At 57.5% G+C, this 26,881-nt stretch overlaps 1 protein-coding gene across 3 annotated transcripts in view; it reads right to left on the bottom strand.

Moving 5' to 3' along the window:
• Nucleotides 1–26,881, bottom strand: part of SLC38A12 (solute carrier family 38 member 12) — a 59,355-nt gene continuing 32,474 nt past the window's right edge. For all 3 annotated transcript variants that reach the window (XM_040456319.1, XM_040456321.1, XM_040456320.1), the window contains exons 9-10: nucleotides 18,863–18,956; nucleotides 1–4,031 (exon numbers count right to left, since the gene is read on the bottom strand). In XM_040456319.1, coding sequence (XP_040312253.1) covers nucleotides 3,271–4,031; nucleotides 18,863–18,956 — 855 coding nt within the window. In that variant the 3' untranslated portion in view covers nucleotides 1–3,270. The remainder of the gene's footprint in view (nucleotides 4,032–18,862; nucleotides 18,957–26,881) is intronic.

Genomic DNA, 26,881 nt, shown 5'->3' with positions numbered 1-26,881 from the left:
CAGTACAGAGTAGCTTTATTGAGCACTTCTGCGCCAGGCACTGAGCTCACTACTTAAGTTCCCACAACCGGTCAGTGGCGCAGGTACTATTGTCCCCGTGCTACAAATGACGAGGAAGAGTAGGAGGCTCGCTGCCTGCATGGGGCAGTTCTGCCTTCTTGGTCCATGGTCTTAATCCCCAGATTATGCCAAGGCCCACGCAGAGAGCACCCAGCACTGTGCCTGGCACATGCCAGGCACTGAGAAGCTATCACTTCTCCTTTTCTCCAACTGACACCACCGTGAGCCCCAGCCCTGGGGAGGAGGGACTGAGAACCTCTCCCGCAGTCCTGGATCTGTTTCAGGAGACCCAGCTTTTCAGTGGCCCTTAGCAGAGCCACCTGGGTGTCAGCCCTGCCCAGGAATCCGACCCCGAGACAGGCGTGGTCTCGGCCTTACACCTGCCCTCAGTCACATGGCCCTGTGCCAGGCCCCTCCCCCGGGACTGGTTTCTCATGAGGTGGGGAGCGGCCCCCATCACCCCCCCCACCACTCTGACTCTAGTCTCTATTGCCGAGGCTGCTCCCGGCCCCGTGTGGTGAGAACAGCTGTGTAGCTAAGGGCCTGGCAAGGTGCCCGCTGCCCACCTTCCACCACTCAGCAGTGCCTCCCAGCCTGTCACCTGCCATCTGCCCCATCTATAAGCCTGCAGCCGCCTCACTGGCCTCAGGTGAGAGAACAGGCAGGAGCCCCTGGCAAAATGGCATGAGGGAACACGGTCTCCCACCTTGGCCTGGCCTCGGGGTCAGTCCAGGTGAAAGGCGTTAGGTGGAGGCTGGCGGGTTTATGTCCTCCTCCACGGAGACATCTGTACCCAGGTCAGGCTGGGCCGGCATCCTTTTCTGCCCTCCCCACCAGTGACCTCGGGGGCCCATCTGTAAAATGGAAATCAGGAGCCAGCTCGCCCCCCTCACCACACTGACGTAAGCACTTGCAGCCAAGTGTGCCTGACGCACGTGGTGAACAAGCATCATCGGGGTTCTGTCTGGCTGTTGGGCCTTCTCCCCCTTGCCCTAAGCCCCCTGGCTATCAGCAGTAGAGAGGAAGACGACCCCATCTGACCTCCAGCAGGTGAACACGGAGCTGTAAAGGATCCCAGACAGTGGCAGTGGTGAGAGCCCTGGGTTACCGTCAGGGATGTGGCCAGCTAGGGCTGATTCCGTCCCTCCGGGCCTGGGGCTGCCCAGCTTGGAGTAGGGGAATGCAGCCACCAGACTGCACTGCTGTGTGGCTCCAGATTGCCACATTAATCAACCTGGGCTTTATGATGCTAATAAATTTGCGTCCAAAATTTGGTTTGGAGCCTGGGGCAGCAGGATGATTTAATTTGCTTTGTCCTTAAGCAAGAGGGAGTGTAAATGGAGAAGGGTAAGGACCGATGTTTTGAGTTTTCAGCAAACAGCTGGGCAGCTGCAGATCAGCCCAAGCCATGGGTGTCCATCACCCAGGGGCCCTCCCTGCTCTGCCCACCGGGGGTGGGGCCTCCTGGGAAGAAGCCACAATGGTACATGGGGGAAGAGTCGTCTATTTTCCACATGGATGGAAAATCACAACGTTTGGGGACCGGCTGCGAGATGTGTGGCAGCAGTGAGAAAGCAGACCATGGCCAATCACGACCAGGGGTTCTCACAGGCTGGGGCAGCCAGGGGCTGGGGCGGGGAGAGCACTGCCTGTGGACTCCCCAGGTCCTCCTCCCTCTCCTTCGGAGACCACCTAGGGCCCCAGGACACCCGGTGGTGTCGCTCCGTCCAAGGTACGAACACTGCGCCATGCAGGGAAGGCTGCGGAGATCCCCTAATGAGAGCTGAGCAAGGCACTAAAATCAAAAGGGGGATGGGGTGGGGGCTTGAGACCCCACCCCAGAGAGGCAGCTCCAGGTCAAGCTGCTTTGGGCTCCAGGACAGGTGGGGCCAGGCCCAGGGTTGGGGGCACGCCAGGGAGGGTCAGGAAGGACCCCCAGGTCCTGAAGCGGAAGGCACATTGAAAATGCAGAGTTTGCTAGTCACCTGTGTTTCCGAGAAGGGCTGGCCCAGCAGGTGCATGCATGCCTGTGACAGGGAGGGGACCACGGAAGAGCTGGTGAGGTGGCCAGGAAGCCACCCCTCCCTCCGTGAGAATGGTGGCTGATGCCCCATCTCACTCCACAGCACCCAAAGGTCACAGAGTATGAACAGAGCACCCAGAGCCTGGCTCAAAAGGGAGCCACGTGAGCCACATTTAGTGCTGGAGTGGGAGCAGGGACAGCCAAGCCTGCTCTTGCTTCGCAGACCTGACCTCTGACAGGGTGGGAGGCACAGCCTGCTCACCACTACATGCCCAGGGTGCCCCCGAGCCACCGTGATGGTGGGTGGGGGTAGCTCCCTTTAGTGGTCCTTATGCACCGCCCCCCTGTACTGCAGGAGACCCTGAGGGCCCCAGTGGGGCAGTCAGGAGAGCAGAGAATCCCTTTGAGGGGTCACAGGCTCTGGGCTTTAAACTGGCTGCCAGGCGGCTGTGCCCTGAGGAAGGACTGCACCTGCCTGATGCTCCTGAGTCACCCCTGGTTCAGGAGCTCAGCCAGGTGCTGGCACCCACAGCAAGGGCCCTCAGAGCCACAGTCAAGGGACCCGGGTGCCTATCAGCACTTCCTGTTGTCATCGGGGCTGGCCAGGCTTTCTCTGGGGAGTGGAGTGGCACCTGGCCACTCCAGGCCTGAGGGGAAGGTGGGACCTGCCTGTCACTGGCAGTCCTGGTGGGGAGGAGAGTTAGGGCCTGGGATTTGCCCCAAAAAGGCAGCAGCTACGAGTGGAGTCTTCCCAGACGAGGATGCAGGAGGGGCAGGACGGAGGAGGACGGGACGTGGCCTCTGGTATAAATAACGGGAGGGCCAGCACTGCGTCCCTACTGTGCGGTGGGAGGAGCCCGCCCCCGGCAAGTAAAGCAGTAACCGGTCCTGGAACTGGGACGGCTGTGTGCCCAGGTTGTGCGGCTAGGCTGGCCAGTGGCAGCCCCAGGCAGGGGGGCCTGGGAGACAGGCTGCCCTGACGAGTGAAGCGAGGCGCGGACTGCGTGGGATCCTGGGTGGAGAGAAGACCCCTAGCAGGAGACGTGGAGGGTGCCCTCCGCAAGTCTGGCCTCGCCTGCCCCATGCAACCCTGGGAAGGAACTAGCTCTTGGCTCTGCAGGTGGGAAGGTGAGTGATGGGGCCAGAGTGGAGCCCCCGCCTCTCTCGTCACCGGACACATTTTGCCATCAGACCTTGGTCTCACTGAGGACGATGTTGGCAGTGACGAAGAAGAAGCAGGAGAAAGCCCAGAGCAGCACAAAGCCCACCCAGAAGGCGTGGCGGAAAGGGGACCTGTGCTTGTTGATGGTCCTGTAGCCCAGGGCCAGCTGGGTGTCCTTGCGGCTGTGGTACACCAGGAAGGCGGGGATGACGTACTGGATGCCCGTGCCTGCGTAGGCCCCCGTGATGCCCACCAGGGACTCCAGGTCGTGGGTGCAGAAGGCCACGAGCACCGGGGGCAGCAGGGTGATGGTGGGGAACACCACGCGGTCCACCACCCAGGGGTACGTGCCCCCGTCACGGTGGAAAAGTGTTTTCCAGTTGTTGCGGAGGGTCACGGCGATGATGGGGAAGTTGGTGCTGATGGTGAAGACAGGGAAAAGGCCCAGGAAGAAGCGCACGGCAGCCAGGCTCACGACATCGCAGCGCGCGAAGTTGAGGGTGTACATGTCCATGAGGCTGTCGCCGCGGAAGCAGAAGATGGCGGTGAAGCAGAGAAGGCCGTAGAAGGCGAGGATCAGCACGTAGTCCAGGAAGACCAGGCGTGTGAGGTGGCGCTTGGAGGACACCGGTGTGACAAGTGATGGCAGCGAGTGCTGGCACATGAAGGAGTAGACGCACACCCCAAACAGGTTCCGGATCCCGGAGAAGTCAGCCAGCGGTGGGTGCCCCTCTCTCTGCCCGTTCCCGATGCGGACCAGGGCCAGCACGATCATGATGGCAAAAGCTGAAAAACAAGAGGGCAGTCAGCCAGCTGAGCGGGAACCGGCCCTTCCCTGGGGAGTAGTCGGTTCGGTGGCACCTGCCCAGGGACCAGAGCGCCAGGGGAATCCCGGAGTTCACGTGACCCTGATGACCACGTCGTGGGGCAGGTTAGCCGTGGCTGCAGACCACGCTACCCCTCCCCAGCGAATAAGGGAATGGATCTCTTGGGGGCCCTGGGCATGAGAGGGGGCTGCGCGGGGCGGTCAGCATGCGCCCGCCCAGGCGCTGCCCAGCTCCCTTAGGGGGCTTCTCTTGGAGCAGGCCTAGGTCGGAACTTGTGCTCACACTCTCTCCCTTGGCTTAGAGAATGTATGCATGGGGAGTAGGGGCCGGGGGGGGGGGGCAACAGAAAATGTGGGAGGGGGAGTCCTCCTGGGCCACGGGCACCTGCATCTGAGGGGATGGGGAGTGGGAAAGTGCGCTGGTAGTTCTGCACAGAGGTGGGCACCCAGGGGCCTACACCAGGCAGGAGGTGGGGGGGAGATGGCACCAAGACCAAGGTTGGGGAGAGCTGAGCCCTCTGAGCTGCTGGCGTCAAGGCAGGAGGCAAATGGCACGCGGCTCTGCGGTCCTGGGCCTGGTGGCAGCGGTAGGGGATAAGGGAGTACCTCTGACCCAGGTTACCTACAGGACAGAAGGGGGCCTAGGACCATCTGTTCAGAGCAAACAGGGCCGCGACTGGCCTCACCCGGCAGCCTTTTACAACAGCCCTCCTAAGGTCTTATACCCGGAGCCGGGCTCATCGGCTGGGGCTCCAGTACGCAAGCTCCCGAAGGCAGACACACTTCTACATCCGGCTGGTGCCCCTCTGTGTCTCTGGCTTCCTGCATCTGCTATCCAGATTGCCCAGAACCCTCACTGTTAGCCATCGGCACACACAGGCACCACTGGTGTCCCCTAACCCGTGCGTCTATTCAGACCAGACCTGATGGCCTCTCTAGCCTGTCCCCCAGGATGGTTATGTCTCTCATTGGGCCACATGGGAGAGCAGGGAAAGGGACAGCGGGCTGCAAGAGGCCGGTTCCCAGACATGCAACTCTCCTCCCCAGCCCATCACAGGCACAGGGTCCCTCCCTGCCATCCCCTCAGGCCACATCCCACTCCCTGGCTCCCTGGAAGGAAGTGGCCTTTCTCCTGGGACTCACAGAAAGCCGGACCAGTGTCTTCCCACAATGACACTTGGGAGAGCAATGGACAGAAACGTCATCTATCACTTTTAATCAGAAATGTCTGACACCAGGGACAGCAGCCAGGGTGGGTGGCGGTGGCGGTGGGGGGCGGGGAGGAGAAGGAAGAGGCCTGTGCCAATCGCCAATAAAGAAGATGATTTGTTTCCTCTTCAGCCCGCTCTTCCGCTCCTGACTCTGAATGCCCCACAACTCTCGCTGCTCAGAGACATGGCCCCTCTTCCTTCCGTGCTCTGGTCGGTCAAAGCGAAAATGACGACCCAGCCCCTCCTGTGGGGTCTTAGCCTGGAGAAGTGCCTCTGGATTAACCCTCTGGAGGGTGGGGAGGGGCTACAGGGCAGCCCAGAACCCTGCCAGCCTGGCTCATCCGATCTCTGGAGGTGAGTGCAGGAGGGGTGTATAGGGCAGAGATCCATGTGGAAGAGCCACAGCACAGAAGTGCGCTGGGGCAGGGTGGAGGCGGAGGCCCCTGTGTGCCAGGGAGTCTATCTGGTGCCAGAAAGGGTTACAACACAGAGCTTGGCAGTCTGGGGCTGGGGGCCTGGGGCCGCCTGGTGATTAGCTATTCCAAACTATGGAAGCAACCCAAATGCTCATCGGCTGGTGAATGGATAAAGAAGATGTGGTGTATACATTGTGGAATATTAGTCGGTGATCAAAAAGAATGAAATCTTGCCGTTTGAAACAACATGGATGGAACTAGAGTGTATTATGCTAAGCGAAATCAGTCAGAGAAAAATAAATATGATTTCACTCATGTGGAATTTAAGAAACAAAAAAGACGAACACAGGGGAAGGGAAGGAAAAGTAAGGGAAAAACAGGGAGGGGGACAAAACGGAGGAGACTCTTAAATACAGAGAACAAACAGGGTTGCTGGAGGGGTGTTGGGTGGGGGATGGGCTAAATGGAAGACGGGCATTAAGGTCACTTGTTGGGATGAGCACTGGGTGTTACATGTAAGTGCTGAATCACTACATTCTACTCCTGAAATCATTATTCTGCTCTATGTTAACTAACTTGGATTTAAATAAAATAAAAAAAAAAAAAAAAAGAGGCTGCGGCAGGCGGTTCTGCCATAGGTTATGCCCCGGGGTCAGCCGCTGTAAGGCAAGATTCAAAACCTGCTCTGCCACCACCATTTCAGGTGTCACCTCGCCACCTGGTGTGACTAGCTTGGAAACAGGCTAGTGGAGAAGCTGGCCCTGTGGCTCGGGCTCCGAGCCCTGGGCGCGGTGGGGGAGGAGGCAGAGGGCTGGCAACTCCCAGTCACTGCTGCCTCCAGCCCTGGATGCTGGTAGTGCCTCTCTGCCCCCCTTCGTCCTCAATGCTACATCTCCGGCAAGGTGTAGGACAGGCAGGCTTGCTGGTTCCAGGGTGAGCGGTCGGGACAGCCCTGACGGCGGGAAGGTGTTGTCCTTCCTGCGAATACACATATTTCTGGAGGCTCCCCAAAGGCAAGAGACGGGAGTTTTTAAAGCACACGAATTTGTGGGCAGCCTCCGCCCTGACAGTACAGCTACTGACAGTCTGGAGTCACTGTCTCGGGGGCTGGGTCTTTACGTCAATGACGGCATAGGGCGTTTTCTAGAACTTTCAGGATGGTTACAAAGGCATGGCTGTGGGAGATAAGAAAACTTATCTTATAATCTTCTAGCTATAATTAGGTTTGCATCACCATGCTGTCACCCCACCTTGCTGCCTTACTCAAGTCTATTTCCAAAAATCAGATCTACCTCCAGGGGCTAGATGCTGGGTCCTATCCAGGAATGAAGACACAAGAGGCTCTTGGGAGGCAATTCTGGGAAAATTAAAAAGTGGCCACATCGTGGGGCTTTAGCTTCTGGCTAAGGCCCTGGAGGGGACAGTCTCACCTGGGGGCCACCCTGGGTGAGCCCCACACCCATCGGCCACACCGGCACTGCTCTGTTGGAAGTTCACACAGCTATGTGACTTGCCAGCACGGGAAAGCCGGGGGGGCTTCATTCGCCCCCTGGATCCTGACCAAGCATCTGCTGGGTGCCAGGCCCCACCCTGCTCTCGGGACACGCAGGCTCCAGTCAGGGGGAAGAGGGCCATTCATCGGAGCAGCATGTGATGAGCACACCGCTCAGAGCTGAGAAGCTCTCTGGAGGGAGGGCACACAATGCGCCGGAGCAGACGCCCCAGGAACAGGGCCTGGGCTTGGAACACAGTGGGGGCCAGCTCTGGGCGGACGAGCCCCGGCAAAGCTTAGGAAGAGGCGGTGGAAGTGGGAGCCACCGGGGACTTTCGGCGCCCCCCACCCCAATCCCTGTGAGGACACAGGGTAGGTGCTGGGCTATGTCCTCAGGAGTGGAGAGGGAAGGGCAAATGTTCTGGCCTGGTCTCCAAGTTGGCAAGTTCAAAAGAAACGAGTGATGCCCCAGACTTCATGTTGTAATGGAGGAACAGAGAGGGAAGGGGCAGGAAGGAAGCAGGAGAGCCTGGTGTAGGTGGCTCTGATCTCAAGGGGCCCAGGACTGGAGGCACCCATCTGGCTATCTGGCCTCTGCCCTTGTGACCACACCCCCCCATCCCTGGCTCCTCCCTCCCAAGGCTGCTGGAGGAGCAGAGCTCCACAGCCATCTCCTAGATTGATGGTCCCATCCCTAGGAGACAGCTGCTCCCCAAACCCATTAGGCCTGTTAATAAATCAAGATGAAATGAGGGTGACAGTCTGTGAGCGACAGACTCTGTCAGGAAGCATGACAGAGAGCAGAGTTCTGAGCGCACACGTTGACGCCCGAGACTCGGCCGGCCCCCTGCCACAGACACTTGCGCCCACCCGGCCGAGGCCGTGTGGGAGGTGTGGATGGACAGAGGACAGAACGCTGAGAGCTCCCCGACATCTTGCTGACCAGGGCCTGCAGTCCCAGAGGGCAGGGATGGCTTGGCTTCTCTCTGACCCTCACAGGCCACGCTCGGAGAGCCCACGTGACCGGACGTGGGTCATAATCCACATCCGCCTGCACTGGCACTGGAACTCAAACTCCGAGGGGAGAGGAGAGGCAGTGAGCTGCCGGGGAGGATTCTGTGGCAGGGAAGGAGGTGAGGGCCTGACACAGGTCACATGAGGAGTGGCTGCCGGCCTTGGAAGGTGCAGCTGCGTGGTGGTGAGACAGGACATGAGCCTTCTCTTTAAACAGTGGAAGTAACAGCCAACGTGAAAAACTTGCGCTTGTTCTGAGTAACTCCTGGCTCAGCTGGGACCACCCACCCATCCACCCATTCGACAAAGCTGTTCCGAGTGCTCACGTGTGTCGGCGCTCTTCTGGGCACCTGGGGACAGCGCATGGAGTAAATGCCACCCCTGTCCTGGAGCCTACGGCCCAGAGGAACCAACAGGTACGAGTTGCAGAGACAAATTACAACAGAAGAAAGAATTGGCTAACGGCCACACCAGCTGCAGGGGAGGTGATGAGATCCCTGTCCGAGCGCACCTGGGCACAAGACCACCTGCGGTAACAGCGGGAGACCAGGCCCCAGGCCCCGATTCTGGCTGTCACAGTCCCTCGCAGCAGGAGGTGGAGAGGGGCCGGAGGCAGGGCCCCAGGGAGCGTTTGTTTCTAGGCTCCCACTGACGTAGCCAGGGGAGGTGGGCTACTCTCCCCTGCTCATTCTAGCAGCTGCTCGGGGTTCCCGTGCCGGCCTCACCGCATCCATTCGCCCTGAGCCGCAGCCTGGCCCCCTTCCCACACGTCCGGTCCTTGGGAGCCCTGGGCAGATGGCTTAGAGAGGACACCTCCCTTCCCTTTCTGAGGAGGCCAGGTTCAGAGTGAATTTATACCATGAATGTCCCGCATGACAATGTCAGCGTCCCATCCCAGGGATATTGGCGACTTAAGCAGGTGCCCTCTCACGACGTTTACCCAGGCACTGACTCGGCTCTCAAAGGGGTCCGAAGAGAAACACTGCTTTCCAGAGGCAGCCTCCTGCCCCTCCTCTCTTTTGCCAGCAAGAGCCTGATAAGCTCGGGCCAGGAGCTGCGGGGCCTCACGGCTGTCTGTCTAGCCTCACAGACAATCTCCTTTCAGAGAGTAGGACAGGTGGGCCAACACCTTTCTGAGCTCCTGCCAAGGGGCAAAGATGGTCCCAATTTACAAGGGGAGGAGTGAGAGACAAAAGCAGTGCTCAGCCTCCCCTGGCTCCCCGGCTCCTGAGTCTGCAACCTCTCTTGGGCCCCTCACCCTGAGTCTCATTGGTTGTATGAAGCCATAGATGGGTCCAGGTCTCCCGGGAGCCAGAGCTGACTTGCTCTTGGGACAGAGGTAGGGACAAGCAGGGGTCTGAGGTTGGGACCCAGGGCTCTGATGCATACTTCCTGAGAATCCAACCAGCAACTGTAGTTTACTTCTCTTGGGGCTCTGGGTAGGGGCAGAAATCAGAATGGTCATTAGCCAGCTTTGTCCTCCATGCATCAAACCCATCCCTGGGTAAGACCCAGCCTCTGGGCCATGGTGAGGCTCCCCCTCACTGCTCTTGGAGCGTGGGTGAGGCCTGGGAAGGGCTCCACTTTCCTTACAGAATGCTGGAGTCTGTGTAACACTGGCATGAGCTGGACCACCTGCCCTGGCACCACTGGAATTGGGGAACACGGGGCAGGGCTCTCCTTGCCTGGAGGAGGGCAGGGCAGAATTCTCCCAGGAGCTCCCTGTCCCTCCCCCAGGACTCTCCCCACAGTGGTGCTACAGGCACCCAGGCCCTTCCGCAGTCAGCTGCTGTATCCTGCCTTGCTTTGGCAGGGTGCTTCCTGGAGAGCTGCTCCTCGAGTCTCTGACCTCTGGACCTGGCCCCAGAAGTCCCGAGGCTGTGCTGTCCCAAATACCTTGCTGCTCTGAGCTCCCTGAGTGGCTCTAGCTCTGACACAGGCGAGGCGGAGGCTATCCGTCAAGGCAGCTGTCAGGAGGACGGCACTCTCTTCTCCAAGCAGAGAATCAACATGCCAGGGCTAATGATAATGAATGGCCGTGCTGTGCCCATCATCAGAGCTGGATCCGGGGAGGATCTGGCACCAGCTTCCTCCTTCACCACGGTGCTGCCCTCGGAGGACGCTGGGGCACAGATGTGTCTCTCATTAGGCTGGTCAGAGGTTGGCCTGGGCCTCCGGAGACTCAGGAGGGCAGGGAGGAGTTGATGGGGTAACACCAGCCTGCGCTGAGAACAGTGAAAGACCGAGCAGTTTCTGGGCCCTAAAAGCAGGAGCAGGTGACTGGGCATTTGTTCCTTAAGTAACAGGACCAACTGGGAATGGAGAGCTGTTCTGTTCTGCAGGTTCCTGAGACCCACAGGGCTGGGGGTGTGAGTGGAGCTCACCTCTAGAAGCTCAAACGCCCTGGAAACCACCAGTGGGGGAGGGAAGCTGCTGCTCGTCCTCGAAACAAACTCAGCTTCTCAAGTTACGCTGGGTTCCGCGCTGAACTGTGTCATCTTGGGTGATCTTGTCACCTCCCACTGCTTCCATTTTACCACCTTTGAAAACAGAGGTGACCAGGGGCACCTGGGTGGCTCAGTCGGTTGAGCCTCCTACTTTGGTTCAGGTTATGATCTCACGGTTCGTGGGTTGGAGCCCCGCATCAGGCTCTGTGCTGACAGCTTGGACCCTGGAGCCTGCTCTGAATCCTGTGTCTCCCTCTCTCTCTCTGCCCCTCCCCTACTCACGCTTTTTTTTTTTTTCTCTCTCTCTCTCTCTCAAAAACAAATAAACATTTTAGGGGCAACTGGGTGGCTCAGTCAGTTAAGCACTGGACTTCAGCTCAGGTCATGATCTCATGGTTTATGGGTTGGAGCCCCCCACGTCTGTGTTGACAGCTCAGGGCCTGGAGCCTGCTTCCAATTCTGTGTCTCCCTCTCTCTCTGCCCCTTCCCTGCTCATGTTCTCTCTCTCTCTCTCAAAAATAAACAAACATTAAAAAAAAATGGAGGTGATCATGGCAGAATCATGGGGGACAGGGTAGGATGGTGCAACAAAGTCCGGCCCAAGACATCTCTCAGGAACACAGAAGTCACTTTTATCATTGTAGAAACCGTATCTCCCATCCTGATAACCCTGGTCCTGGGCAGGCAGGAACCTGTCGATCCCCAGTTCTCACATGTTTCTCCTTTTGCTACAAGCAGGGGCTGGGATCATACTAGTGACGCTCCCCCTTGCTGGGCCAGTCATAACTCTTCCAGGAACATCCCCTGTTCTGGGCGTCTCTGGCAGGGGCATCAGACCTGGGCTGCTCACACCTGCTCTGTGAACCAAGCGGCTCCCTCTTGCTCCACAGGAGGCCAAACAAGGCCAAGCTGTCCCCACCACTCTGTCACCTGTGGGGACTCTGGGTGCGTGCTCTCTCCACCAGGGGCCAAGACTGCAAAGGAACGATGTTTGGATTTGGGCAGCTTGCACCGGTCCATCCTTCCTTGGTCGTCACCCTCCCACCTGAACACAAGCTGTGGGTCTGGGTGGGGGCTCCTTTCACGCCTGAGGAAACAGGACATACTGGTCTCTGGCTGGGAGGGGTTCCCTTGGGGAAAAATGAGAAGCTGCTTGCACGGATGTGCTTGTCCACAAACGTCTAGGGCCTGGGTCAGATTTTATCTTAGGTCACAAGACGTTCTGTGATTACTGGCCTTGCCTGCGGTAACTCACACAGAGTCACCTGTGTTTCCACCGAAGGGAGGGAATTCAGAGCTGATCTATGTTCCTATGCTGAGCCAGCCCCTGTGCCCTCTGGGGGACTCCAGCTCTGTTGTCCTCATGGTCATTGTCATCGTCATCATCGCGGAAGCAGAAGAGGACGCCTGGGTGACTAACTTACAGGACTGAGGCTCTACTCTGTGGCTGAATTATTTACCACAAAGAACTCAGAGCAGGGTCAGTCCCTCTTTCCAAGTGTGCCATGAGGAGGGGGCCCTGGGCAAAGAGCAGGCATTTGAGTCTCTAAAGCTATCAGGTCTCAAGTACGAAATCAAGAGTTCTGGCCTTTTCATCCTTCCCCTTTCCACACCCTCCCAGCACAGCAAGTGGCGGCCGGGAGACAAGCGCCTCAATTTTTCATCCTTACGTTGTCAGAGCAAGCTCAGTTCGTAATGGCTGGGACAGCGAGACCATGGGGCCTCTGGCTACTAGCCGACTAATCTCCTTCCGAGACTGCAAACATAAAACTCCGGCACTGTCACCTTTCCTGAAGGCCGTTCAGTCCTCTCCTCTTATTGTGGCCTGAAATTATCTCCCCCTCCAACTGCTATGTGGAAGCCCTGACCCCCAAGGAGATAGCTTGGAGATGGGGCCTCTAAGGAGGTAACAAAGGTTAAATGGGGTCATAAGGGTGGGCTCTCATCTGACGGGACCAGCATTCTTCTAAGAGGCGCAAGAGATGCCAGAGCTCTCTCCCTGCCCACAGAGAGAAGCCTCCACGAGGAACAGTAGAAAGGTGGCCGTCTACACGCCAGAAGAGAGGTCTCACCATAAACCAACTCTGCCAGCCCCTTGATCTTGGGTTTCTAGCCCCCAGAACCAAGAAAATAAATCTCTACTGTTCAGGCCTCCCAGCCTGTAGTATTGGGCTATGGCAGCCTGAGCCGACCAAGGCGTCTCCTCACCAGCAGCTAGATGCACAGACAAACCAAGATGGAGAAAAAGAGAATGGAGAAAGCTAGGAGAGGCCGTGCGCCCACGGGGCGCGTGGTTCCCTGGGTCTGGATGTAAATCCAGGAGCCCCACTAGCTCTGAGACACCTAGGTCTGCCTGTGACGCATGCCTGAGGTTCACTCTGGCCTGTGTGAAGCCCAGTTCTGAGCAGTCACATACCTGCAGCCGCTGTCACTGGTCAGAGACCTCACCCTGCTCATCACAAGCTGGGCCTTACCTCCCTCCCCTTGCCAGTGTCCAGGCAGCTGGCCTGCGACCTCCTGGGTTCGGCTGATGGCCCGGTCAGTGCGCGTCTCAGCCACAAGCAGAGCAGAGCTGTTGGCAGGAAAGGCTGCCCACAGGAGTGGGGGAGGGGGGGACGCGTGTGGTGGCCTTTGCTCAGGGCCCAGCAGGGCTCTTGGGTCAGTTCTGTTAATGAAAGGGGTGATTTGGTGGCGTGGGGCTGGCTTTCCAGCAAACTTTCACTGGGTGCCCACCCTGCCCCGAGAGCAGTAAGACAGAAACTCCAGCTTCCTTTCCTTGAAACTGACCTCGGCGTTTGCAGAGAGAACTTTTAGAAAACCGAGGATGAAGACCAAAATGGAACACATACAGAAAGTTTTCCTGGACTCCCTCCACTGGCTGAGGCACAAGGGGAAGCCACATACTTGATGGCCCAGGAAAGCCCTGGACAGTGGCCCAGAGAGGGTAGGCAGGGAGCACAGGCCGACAGCAGCACGAGACGCTGCCAAAGGCCGAAGCTGGCCGGCTGCTCAAAGGGGGCCGATATGCTGCCTTCATTTTGGGAGGGGGTCCCTCCTGCACCTTTGAGAAGCACTAGTCGGGGGACAGCAGTGAGCGGCTGTGGAGGAATTCACACACCAAACTGGCATGTTGAGCAAACAGGATGTGGGGAACAGATGGCCCAGGCAGAGAAGACCCCTGGCTGCCGGCGGTGACAGATCAGGGCGGTCCCACCAACAGACACTCAGCTGAATCGCTCATGGATCTGCAGGGGGGGTCAGCCGAGCGGCCACAGATAATCTGGGGGACAGGTTGAAAGCAGAGCCCTTATGTTCCCCGGTGACGGTCTCCTCCTGGGGACCTTCTGCTTCTCGGGCCACCACTGCCGAGTCCCACCTCTCCCTGCTGGCTCCGTCTGAAGACAAATCTGGGGCACCTGCTGGGGGGAGGCAGGGAACGCTGGGCTGAGGAGCTTCGTGAGGTTTGAATTTGCCCACAGACGCTCGGAGAGGCTGGCGCCTGACCCACTTTGAGGGGAGCACAGAGACGGGCGCAATACGCACGGTGTTGTTCTGAATACACAATCAGAGGAAGGAGCCCTGTGGGTCCTCACCAGCCCAGACCGAGGAGGGCTGTTGTGCTTTATTAGAAAGAATCGGGTTTTTAATAACACCAAATGGGGCACCCCAGGCTGAGCCAGCTGTGTGTGTTCCCAATGGGGAGGCGCCTGCGGCGGAAGCTGGTAATGGGGGTTAAAGTAATGATGCTGCCTCGGCCCCTCCAGCTGAAGAGCTCCCTGCCAGGCGTCCCAGGTGGGGACAGTCTAGTCATTTGCTTAGTGGCTTAGGGCTCAGACTCTGTGGCCCCGGCTCCTGGGTCTGTGAGACAGCACTTCCGGCTGTATCTCTGCCAAGTGTCCGGTTACTGACCCCTGACAGAGTGAGAGTCAGGACCTAAAGAGGAAGCCCCGGGCCATTCTGTGAGATGTGCCTGCTGCTCCTTTTTCTCAGGCTCAAGCTTCCTTGAAGGTGGTGAGGGTGAGGGCTGGTGGGGCTGCCAGGGTGCACGGGGGACCGGCGCTGGGGTGGGGGGGGGGGTGGGGGCTGACAGAGCCAAATGGCAGTGCTTCAAGATCTCACTGCCAGAGCCACAGCTCATTCTGGAGGTGGCTGGGGCCATGTCCCTGATCCCAGGGCCACCACAGATGATGACCGCAGGCCTGCACACCGTGGCTAATACATGAATGCTGACCCAGGGCCAGGCACTGTGCTAACAGCCCTTTCCACACGATCCCAGATCCCATCTTATCTTCAGGGCTGAGCCCTGCCTTGGCCATGGCTAGACAAGGAGGCTGGCTGAGGCAGGCCTGGGCTGTTGGTGCACCCCGGGACGAAGTTGAAGGGAACAATGGGAGGAGGGACCAGAGCTGAAGCTCTGGGCTCCCGAGCCTGCCACTGATCTGAAGCCGCAGCCCTGGGGCAGGTGACCGGACAGCAGAGGGGGGGTCAGGAAGTCCATGGAGGCCTGAACAGTTTCACTTGCCAGATGGCAACTGGAGACCTTCAGAGGCCCCTGTGACCCAGATCTCCCAAACTGACCAGCCTGGTCTCCCCAGAATTTATTTGGGGAGGAAAAGAGATGAATCAACGCTGGCACTTGTCATATATGCTGTGACATTTTCCGGGACAAGTGGCTACTTGCAAAGGCCATCCAACCCTTTAAGCCCTTTTCTGGCGGCATGAGAGGCATCCGGGGCTGATGAACTGGAGGACAGTGTGGAGGAAGGCCTCGAGGAACCAGCCTAAAGGCTTCTCAGCCGGTCCCGAGCTCTGGGGGCCCTGCTTGGGGCGGGGCTCCTGCAGTCTTCCCCAGCCTCGTTTCAACAGATGGCAGAACAAATTCCTAATTAAGCTCAAGAAAGTTTCCGGCTCAGCACATTTATTTATGATTTTCCGGTCCCTTTGGTGCTCATTCTTCCCTTTTGTCTTACTAGAACCCAAGTCGGCTTATTGCCACCCTGCGCTCCCGCTCGGCTCTCTTGGACCGTCTGGGCCCTAATCTGGGGAGAGGGAAGGGGCAGGGTGTGCGGGAGTGTGGGAAAGGAGTGAGGGTCATGGGGGGACACGGCCACACAGCTGCTTCTCAGAAGCAAGATGTAAAGGAGTTCATTGCAAACTGAAACTTGACGCAGACTTGCGGGGACAAACGGGGGTTTGGTGCTGTTAGAGTGCTAGAAAAATCACCTGGGGTGAGCCTGGCCCCCTTGCAAATGCTCAGTGGGCAGAACCCGCCCTCCCCACAGTAGAGGCTGCCTGTCCGCTGGTCCTGGGCAGCTCCCTGGGATTCTGTCCCCTGCCTCAGCTCCTGATGCTGTGTGGGTGCCCGGGGCCATGACGAAGGAAACACCTCCCACCAGATCCACGGAGGAAAGGGCCCTGGTGGCTCCCACGCCCCCAGCTGGGAATCAAAACCTAGGCTTGGCTACAATTTAGAGTTGACCTAACTGGGCAATTCTTTCACTTCAGAGGGTTCTGTGTCACACAGAGGTTTGCTTTCTAAGTGCAGGGGTCTGACTTTCTCAGGAAGTAAAAGGACTGTCTGCGCAGTCACCCGGAGCGCTCAAGCACAGGTCTGCAGAGAGGCCAGTGCCATCTGATTATCTCTTGGATCGAAGGGAGAGAAGAGACAAACGACTTGCATTGACAACAATGTCACCATGCAAACACGTGAGTGTGGAGGACCTTCACATGCCGGTCTCTCCCACAGGCCCTCTCTGCTGACAAGCACTCCTCCCCCCCCCCCCCCCCCCCCAGCCCAGGGCGACCACCACCTTGCTCTGCAAAACGGTGTCACGAGGGGGCAGGACAGCCAGCCATGGTGGGTGGGGAGGGGAACAGAGCAGTGTTCTAAAGCAATCTGAGCCACTGATTGCACTCTGTGAACCTGGTTCTGGGGAGGAGAGGGCTCGAACAGCAGCATGGAAGGGGGAAGGGCTGCTCTGAGAGGCTTTTGAGGTCCCGGGGGCCCTGCTGGCAACAGAAACTCAGTGCTTTCTCTGCAGGTGGGAGCCGAGCACGGGCCAGGTCTCAGGTCTGGGGGATGTCTCATATCCTGCACACGGACAATCACTCTTTATTTCCTGTCAGCCTCCTCCTCCCGCTCTTGACCATCTCCTTCCTTTTAATGAATGTATTGCTCACCAGACGCAGGAAGGACTTGGTCACGCTCAACAGGCTCAGGGGTGTTTCGGAAGCTATGAACTGTCACTATCTGGGTAGCTCTCTTGTGGGCTGACACGGGGATCCATCATGGTGGCTAAAGCGAGGAGTCCTTCCACCTCTCTCTGCCCTGCCTCTACCCTCCCCTGTGGCTGTTGATGCAGCAGGTCAAGGACAGCCAATCCTAAGTGGGGGAGGGGCAAGACTTTCAGGACCTTGGGACCTGCCTGTAGGGAGCAGAGGAGGGCCAGGAAGAGAGGAGGAATACTTTCCTCTGAGTACTGCTTTACTGAGAGAACTTTTCCTTCTGCAGGTCACTGGGGCTTTCACCTACTTCCTAGAAGCAGACTTGTAAGAAGAAGGGTGGAGAGCAGTGGCTGTGATCCCGGCTGAGCCCAACTTTGGGAAGCCCTCCTGGCACCCAAAAGGGCTCAATTCTAGCACCATACCCTTGGGGCCAGCGCGATCCTCATGTTCTAAGTAATGAGTTCTCATTTTCCCCCAGGTGGTCTTGTTACTTTAACCCAGGGCTTTGAGATATGTGAATAACATTTGCAAACAGCACTGCACAGGTGCGTATAGGACTGGACCGGTTGAGCGGGGTAGGTAAGGAAGCCCGCCCCATCCAGGGATTGGACAAGTGCCCTCCTGCTCCCTGCACTTGGCTGGGTGATGAAAGACAGGTTTATCATGTTACAGAGGCCTCAAAGTTCACACAGCAGTGATCAGTCCTGCTCTCAATTCCTTGCAAGGAAAGACCGAGGTGGAAAGAAGTTACAGGCTGCTGCACTGGGCTCAAGGCAGGACTTCCCAGTACTGACCACCATCCCTTCAGAGTGGAGCAGGGGCCTTCCTCACCACGAGCTCCTGGGCAAGAGGTCACTCTGAGCACGCTCGTGGAACCTGCCCTTGGGGGAGCAGGGGCCTGTGCTGGATGCCTGCCATGGTCCCTTCCCATGGAGATACCAAGACCCCTATGACGCGGTGGCTCCTCATGTTGGGATCCTGTAATCCCGAGTAGAGTAGGCAGAACCAGAAGATCGGATGCGCCAGAATTGCCAGAAATCACTGTGATCAGAAGCTGCTCCGTGCTCGTCACGATCTAATTGAGTGCTGGCATGGCATGAGAAACAAGGTGCACCCTGAGTCCTGATGCTGGGTGAGGGAGCAGAGGCAGTGGCAGAGGAAGTAGCGAAGAGAGTCGGGAGGGAGGGGACACGACCCTGTGGTCCTCGGGGACCTCTGTGCCTGGGCAGGTGAGGTGCTGGAGGTGGGCAGACTCACTCTGCCAGGCCTCTCCATCACAACAGCAACAGTGTTCTATGCTTTTAGCCCAAAACAGGAATACAAATGATCCTGGAGCATGTGCCCGCCAACAGGGGCTGCAGGGACCCCACACCCTCCGGTCCTGGGTCTAAGGGGCTCAGCAGCGTGGACCTTCCAGTATGGTGCGGCGGAATGAATGAGCTCCCAACCACAAACCTGCTTTAGTGGGTAGAGACCCCCAAACTACCCCTGGGGACGGTGGTGCTCTTGTTCAGCAGGGCATCAGTCAAAAGGCATCATGGATAAGGTGTCTTTTCAGGCCCTGCTGGCCAGGAATGTGGAGGTGGCTGCCACAGCCCACTGGGTTTTTGACTGCCACACGGTGCACCCACGAGAAGGCAGAGCAGTGCCGCTCTTGTGGCCTGAGGGAGCAGAGACAGACCCGGGAGTGTAGGAGCCTTAGCCCAGCCTGTGGGTTTTGGTTGGGGGGGGGGGGGGGCGGCGCACGTGGGTGTGTGAAAAAGGCTGGGCTTAGCTCTGGCTCTGTCCCCTCTATGTGATCCTGAAGTCGGTACTGTATTTCCACACTACTGAAAAGGTGGGCAGAGTCCCTGCATCCTCTTGGCCTTTAAGAGCCCAAGGAACCCGTGCCACATTCCAGCTATGCCGCGAGGGTTCACACACACTCGGAACGGGTAAGGGAAGGGCAAGGGGAGAAAGGACAGACTCGAGACGTTTCTCACTCACCAACCCATCTCATCAGGGAGGTCAGGATCTGCAGGTACTTGGTCTTCTGGACGTCAAAGAAGGTGAAGGGTCCAAGGAGGAGAGTGAAGACAGCCTGTCATGACAAAAACTAGCATGAGGGGGTGAAGGGGCTGGGTGCACGTGTGGGAAGGACACGCTGCCCACGCAGCCTCTGCCCGCGGTGGGCACCTGGACCCACGAGGCTCCCTGGTGGCAAACAGCATCACGTGGTGCATTCCCCTGGGTGCAACAGAAATCCAGAGCCCTGCCGTCAGCCGTTCCTCGTGCCTCCCATCCAGAGACTACCTTCTGGGCTAGCCCCAGGCGACAACCCAGGGACATCGTCGGCTACTTCTCTTCAACAAATGCTGAGGGTTCCTGGACCAGGCACACAGCTGGGCACGAAAACCAATTCGGTGTGAGACGACTGGGAGATGAAGATCTGAAAGGAAGCCCAGGTGTGCCTCAGGCCCCCAGAGTCTACTGGAAAGAAAGGACTGGGGAGGACGGGACACAGGGGCCCTGACAACACAGCGCTGTGGAGACAACACCGTTCTGAAGGCTTCAGAGGAAAGAAGTCATCAGGATGTCGTTAATCAGCAACGTTTATAACTTAAAGAGAAGGGAAAACCTGCAGAGCCAGAGCCAGTGGCTTCCAGGGCAAATCTCTCAGAGGAACGTCCTGGACCAAGAAGAGAACGGGCCACAGCCGGGAAAACTGGGAGATGAGTGTGGGGCTCAGTTCTCTTTCCCTTTGGAGAACGGAAAAGAAATTAAGAAAAAAAAGAAATCAAGCTCTGTCTTAGAAAACCAGTCTGGGGGAAATCTGAACCCTCTGTGCAAAAGAAAATGGGGGTAAAACCTGGCACAGCAGAGCTGGGCTGGGGGCTGAGGGAAGGTTAGGATTTCCTGCCAAATTGGATGCTCGGGGAGCAGAGAATTAAAAGCTGCTGGTTGGAGTTATGATGATGGGACCATTTCCAATCTGCCACTTCGGAAGCAGCAGAGGCATCAGACCTTATTAACATTTACACTGCGCCATTTTATCACGTTAATGCTAATGACACTCGCCAGAGGTGCGGCAGGCGGCAGAGGCCCGAATGTGGGGAGCAGGGCCCGCTTTGGGGAGTCAGGCTCTGGCCCTGTGATCTGGGTGAAGATATCACAGCTGCTCAGCCTGGCGGCCAGTCCCCGGCTCCCGGGCTCCCCCGTGACAGGGTGACAGGCAGGCGGGCGCTGGCGGAAGGGGGGCTGTGCCCGTCCCTCCCCCACCCCCAACCCCAAGGAGGGCAGGATGTGGGAGAAGCTGTGACCTCTTATCCAAGTCCATTATCACTGTGAGAATGAATGACACCAAAGACTAAAGTAGTGCTTAAGGAGAAGGCTCTAATTAGCTGGGGAACAAGGCCTCTAGGAGGGCTCCAGGGCTGGGAGACTTCTGGAAAGGGCTTTCTGCTGGGGGCCTGCAGCCAGCTCTGCTTCTGTCAGGAGGAGGCGAAGCATTGCCATTAGGCTAGGGGTGTTGGGGGGGAGGAGCAGAGAGGGGGGAACAACACGGCGGGGTGGGGGGCGGTGTCCCCTGCAGGCCAGGACTCAGTGAGGCAGAATCACCAGCCCCACAGAGCAAGCCGGCTCTTGCAGCAGCATCAGCCCGGCGTTTTGGAAAATAACCACTTTAGGGAAACTTCAACAGAATTTCTTTTTTGAAGGCTGAGAGGGAGAGTCTTGAGGAATTATCGACAAAGCCACTTGCCACAAATGTCTCCAAATAACCGTGACCTGCCCCAAACTGGACTCCTGGCACATCCAGGCAGGCGTGGGCACTCCACCTCTGACCTGTGATGCCCACTGGACACGCTGGATGTTTTCTGGGGGGGGGCTACGTGGCAGGCCAGATCTCATCTTTGAAGCCTAAGGAATGGCTTTTAGAGGGCTCTGCTATGTAAAGCCGGGGGGCGGGGCAGTGCAGGAGAACCAGCCCCCACGACGACGACGACGGGCAGGGAATCTTGCTACTGCAGCCTGCACAGGTCCCTCCCCAGATGCTAGAGCCCCCTCCCCGGCAGCTGTCTACCAGCATCCACTTTCTGCATGAGGACAAGGTTTAACAACACCCTGCAGGGTGGGATCCCAGCCCACCTGAGAGCTTCCCTCTAGTTAAACACATTAAGCAGACAGCCACATCCCAAAAAGGTCGAGTAGGAAGTGTGCGCGAGGTGCCATCTGCGTGATGGGGAACGGGAGTCTAGACGGGCGCGGAATGAGGGTCCACACCTGCCTGGCACTCCCACATCCGGTCCTAGGGACCGCAGTGGGGACTGACAGCGAGGGTTTCTTCTGGAAGACCCGGTCAACAGCTGTGACACCCACGGTGGGGACGGCGGCTGGGATGTGGTTTCCTCCAGCGCTCAGGAGCACAGACTGACGGCGTCGCTCAGGAAGCACAGGGCAAAAGCGCACGGACCGCCACACAGCAGCCCTCGAGTGGCGGCGAGCTCAGGGGTGGGGGGGGGGGGGGGGCAGACGAGACACACAGCACAGGCTGGGCTAATTAAGGAACAGGTGTCCTCTGCAAATTAGTTAGAGCCAGACTCGGCGCCCGCAGGGGCCGGCATCCAGAGCCGGAAAGGACACCGCCGTGAGGCTGCCCGGTCTCTGGGAAGAAAGGGGGCGTGGGAGGAGAAACAGCCCCCGTGTTCCCATGGTCTAGCGGGGACAGAGTTCATCTCTGAATGCTGAACAGCCAAGCGTGGCACCTTCTGTTTTCCCTTTCCTTTTTCAAAAAGAAGAGATAAAAAGCCAAAAGACAGCCTATCCTCTTGGGTCTTCTGGTCTAGCCCACATGACATTATGAATTAGCTGGCTCCTGAGCAAGTGTCCAACCCCCAAATGCCATTGATCAGTTCAAACTCAGAATCTGTTCAAGGACTCTCTGAGCCCGACTCATCACAGGAGGCAGAGACACCAACTGCTGCAGACAGATGCGTTTTGTAAAAAGAAAAAATAAAGAACCATTCTCTGGTTTCTAACTAAATCTTCAAACTGGCCACTGGGAAAAAAGGTCTGAGACAGACCTGAGAGGGTGCAAGGGGGGCCGCTCGGGTCTCTTCTTGGGTCGGTGAGTTTAAATGTGCACCTAAGGCCCCACGGCAACCTTGCCAGTCTTGATGGACGCAAGGCAGTTCACGCTGCTAATGAAGACCCAGCAATGTTTGGGCGTGGCTCTTCCAGTGTCCTGTTGGCACTCCAAAGGTAACACGGCTGCCTCCCTTCTGTGTCCCCCATATAGGTTAAGCACATCACTCACCTCCAGTTGTGCCAGCTCCAAACTTCCAACAACCCCTCACTCCTTCCTTACTCTGTGCTAGTGCCTCGTGACTACTGTAATTTGGTGGCTTAAAACCACAGAAATGTATTTGTCACCATCCTGGAGGGGAAGCGGAGCATACAGCATGGGCCCCTGACCTTGTGTGGGTGGGGCTGTGGTGGGGGCACCCAGGTGAACGTCACAGACAAAATGATACCTAAAGTAAGAGGAATCAGGTAGGCAAAGGGCTGGGGAGAGTTCAGGACGATCCCTCGGGGAATCTGCCCCATCCTTCTGACCCTGTCCTCTCCCTCCTGGGCCCAGAGCCAGCTGGTGCCAGTGTCATCTCCCACACTCAGCCCCAGCCACACCTGCATCTTTCTTGTGCAATTCTCAAGGGCTTGTCATTTTGGAGATGACAAAGTCCAGTGGCCCATGATCTGGCTCCAGCCATCTTTTTCAACCTTGTCTCTGAAGACACTGCCCCCAGAACCTATTAGCCAGCAGTCCCAGGCTGCACTGCGAGTCTGATGTGCCCAGAGCCTCCAGCCATCGGGCCTTTGCTCGGCGAGCTCCGCTTCTGCTGGCCAAAGTTCTACTCCTGGTCCCAGTCCAAAGTCCACTCCTGCTCCCAGCTGTTGTCTTCCGCTTCCCCTCCCTGGAATCAGCCATGCCTCCTCCCCCAGGGGTCCTCTCTGGCTCCGCCAGGGTAGCAGCTGTCGCTCCTGCACATCCACGTTCCCACAGTGCTGGGCACGGTGCCCCCCACGGGAGGGCTGACCCGACTGTGCACACCCCAGAGGACCGGGCTGGCAGGAGGTGGCACATTTCCTCCAGAAATGAGACCCAAGGACCAGGGAATTGAGACCCAGCCCTCGGCCTGCCAGAGGCGGGAAGGGAATCCCCTCCTTAAAACCAGTCTGAGGGACGTGGGAAAGGCTGGTGTGGGCTGCACTTAGGGATTCCCAGCACAGGACGGTGGCTCTGCTGAGACCCCGAAGCCCAGATGCTCATGCCCGCACGAGCTGGCTGGTGTCCGGGAACAGAAGGCTACCGGCTACCTCAGGCCGCCACCGTCCTGCTGGGAGTGGTTTGGAGCTATCTGATCAGCCAGGCCTCAGCCACGGAATGGGAGAAAACACCCGCCACTCAAGACAGCGGGTCTTTGCCTCAGAAACCCTCGAGTCGGAGTGGCCGAGGCTGAGCCACACTCACCACCTGCCTCTGCTGTCTTGAGTTCTAACTCCACAACCCACTCACAGAGGAAAGGCTCCACCTTGTTTTGCCCACAGAATGAGCCCAGGACTGGCTGCAGGTCATGTCCTTTGCCAAGTGTATGGGATGGGGAGGCAGGAGTGGGTGCATCGGTGCAGGAGCACAAAAGCACGGCAGCCTGATTGCCATCTCCCCGGGCCCAAATCCTCTGCAGGGTTAGCTGGTCAGGGAAACCACGTGGATGTTGGAAGCTGCTGCTGGTTCCACTCAAAAGCCTGTTCCTACATCTGGTTGCCGTGTTCTGTCCCGTCAACCACTGCCTCATGTCCACGCTGCCCTGTGAGACGTCACTCCCTGATGCCGCAGGTTCGTGGCGCTTTGCAAAGTGTACTCGCATGTAGGGGCGCCTGGGTGGCTCAGTCGGTTAAGCTTCAGACTTCGGCTCAGGTCATGATCTCACGGTTCGTGAGTTTGAGCTCCAAGTTGGGCTCTCTTCTGTCAGAGCAGAGCCTGCTTCTGATCCTCTGTTCCTCTCTTTCTCTCTGCCCCCTCCCCTGCTTGCGTTCTCTCTCTCTCTCTCTCAAAAATAAACATTAAAAAACAACAGCAAAAAACAAAGTGCTCACACGTGCGGTCTTGTGTCCTGTTCCCGGCCATCTGTGAGGTCACCAGGCAGGTGACGATGCCTCATTTTAGCAATGAGGGGGCTGAGGGACCAGGGAGGTGTGCAGACAGTACGAAAGTGGTGGGGGTGGGGGGGGTGAGGAGCGGAAGTCTCCTGACCCTGTCCCCCCAACCGCTGCGATCCCTGCATGCCGCATCCTGTTGGGCTGTCTTTCCAGCATCTCCTATCCCCACATCACACTACTCAGCCTCATGCCTTTACCCTCGTGATTCCACCTGCTGGCACAGAACTCCCCTTTCCACCCCCCTCACTCCCATCACCTTCGAAGCTCTGCTGGGGGGCCAGTCTCCTCCACAAGTTCCTCCTCCCTGGGGCCCTTGCCTGGATTACCAAATGCACAGTCAGTACCACATTACCGAATTCTGGTAGGTTCTGAGTTGCTCCTTTCTCATGGGTTGATTTTGTGCACACATCGCCCCCACCCCCAGCAGAGTACCAGCACCATGATGGCAAGGACTGTGTCCCTGTTCACCCCAATACCTAGGAAGGCTTGGCACACGTGAGATGCCCAGTGAGCATCTGCAGAATATGGTGAATTTGGAGGCGGCGGCTGGTGGACAGGTGTTACCTTGCAGTGGAAGAAGAGGCAACCCCAGCCTTGCTGACTTGCCTCGTACCCTCCACCGGTCCCTCCTGCCACTGGCAGCATCTGAGCAGAGTGCACGGCGCACGGGCGGGCAAGTAACCCCCTCTGCCTGAGAGCGGTTTACGGTGTTAGGGAAAAAAAAAATTATCTTCCCCAAAGAGCTGTGAAATCCACATACTCTGATTTAGGAAGAGCAAATTAAAACAGTGTTTGCTCTGAGAGTACCCACTGGTTTCAAAAGAGAAGGATATTCAGCCCTAACAAGGAGAAAAGGCCCCTCTGAGAAGAGCCTGGGGCTCTCGGCTGCCCTCCGTCAGCCACACCTCCCTGGGCCCCAGCAATGAAGGGGCTCGGATCCCAGGGGGCTGTGACCACTCTGTGAGTCTGCCTGGCCCCTCAGAAGGGGTGACATCCGAGAAGAAACCTATGCCAGAAACCTAAAGGTCGTCGAGGAAACGACTCATTCCCTGCCCACCTCTGGGAGACTGCAGACTCAGAGTTGCTTGTCACAGATGGCTACTCACCAGTCCTTCTCTTACAAAACAAAATTAAAGCCCCACATCCTGTTTGCTGTCACTTCTTCTCCTGCTGGGAAGAGGCGCGGCGGACCGCAGCTTCTGATCGGAACTTAAACTTGGGTGAACTTCAACAACACCCCTAGTCCACTTCACTCCCCTCCAAACCAGAGCAGGGGCGGGGGCTGGGGGGAGAGGGCGTGCTGTTCAGGGGGGAAAGGGAAGACAGGAGAGAACAAGGTGCTGAAGCGGCGGCCACCATACAGAACAAATGTCCTAAGAACCTCTGAGCAAGTCCATGGGACAAAGATGGATGCACCAATTACCTCCTGTGACAAAGGGTGGGGAGGAAACCTAGCAGAGAAGCAGACAGCTGACTGTCAATCCAGCTGGGGAGGGCTCTGTCCCCCGACCTAGACATAAGCAAAGGGGCAGCATCCCGAGGGGACGAAGGCCAAATGGTCAAGGAAGCCAGCAGTTCCAGCGAAGCATGAAGGTGATGCTTCTGCGGTGTTCTCTGGCTCCTGGGGTCGAGAGGAAGCATGGAGCTGAGGGAGGTGGGGCAACCTGGCTGAGGCTCCTACAAATACGGACGAGGTGGCGGGCAGGAGACCTGCTCGATGGGCCAGTTCCCCGAGTGCCTGCAGGGTTATTTAGTTCCTTTAAAAGTGAGGGCCAACAATAGCCAAATTATGGAAAGAGCCTGAATGTCCATCAACTGACGAACGGATAAAGAAGATGTGGTTTATATATACAATGGAATGCTACTTGGCAGTGAGAAAGAATGAAATCTGGCCACTTGCAGCAACGTGGATGGAACTGGAGGGTATTACGCTGAGTGACATAAGTCAGGCAGAGAAAGACAGTTACCATATGTTTTCAATCATATGTGGATCCTGAGAAAGAAACTTAACAGAGAACCATGGCGGAGGAGAAGGGGGAAAAAGTTACAGAGAGGGAGGGAGGCAAACCATAAGAGACTTAAATACTGAGAACAAACTGAGGGTTAATGGGGGATGGGGGAGAGGAGAAAGTGGGTGATGGGTATTGAGGAGGGCACTTGTTGGGATGAGCACTGGGGGTTGTATGGAAACCAGTCTGACAATAAATTATATTTAGTATAAAAAAAATGAGGTCTTTGGGGCTCATCTGCTTGTAGCTCCCACAGGGCAGTGAGATAGAGCTTCCACGAGGATTCAGGTATCAGCAGCTTCCTCTGCACTTCACCCATCAGCTCCCGGAGTTTGTTTCATTCATTTATTTAGAGAGGGGGAGGGATAGAGAGGGACAGAGGGAGGATGAGTGGGGGAGGGGCAGAGAGCGAGGTGGGGGGAGAGAGAATCCCAAGCAGGCTCTGCACTGTCAGTGTGGAGCCTGATGCGGGGCTCAAACCCATGAACTGTGAGATCATGACCTGAGCCAAAACCAAAAGTCAGAGGCTCAACCGACTGAGCCACCCAGGGACCCCAAGCTCCCAGAGTTTCAACATAAAAGACTAGCTGATCCATCTGGAGCCTTTTTGGTCTAGCATTTGGGGTAGGTGGGTGGGGGCTTGATTTCTCTGTTAGTGTAGCAGGAGTGACAAGTAACAAGTCTTGAAGGGGAATGGTGACATACTGCCTGGTCTGCCCTCAACACGCAGGGCTGACCAGGGGCGTGGTGTTGGCATGAGCAGGGCTCAGGACTGCTGGCTCAGGCAAAGGCAGGGCCA

This window comes from Herpailurus yagouaroundi, unplaced genomic scaffold (genome assembly GCF_014898765.1).
Source record: "Herpailurus yagouaroundi ecotype Mexico unplaced genomic scaffold, PumYag 217, whole genome shotgun sequence".
Lineage (NCBI taxonomy): Eukaryota > Metazoa > Chordata > Mammalia > Carnivora > Felidae > Herpailurus > Herpailurus yagouaroundi.
This window is presented reverse-complemented; position numbering and strand designations above follow the sequence as displayed.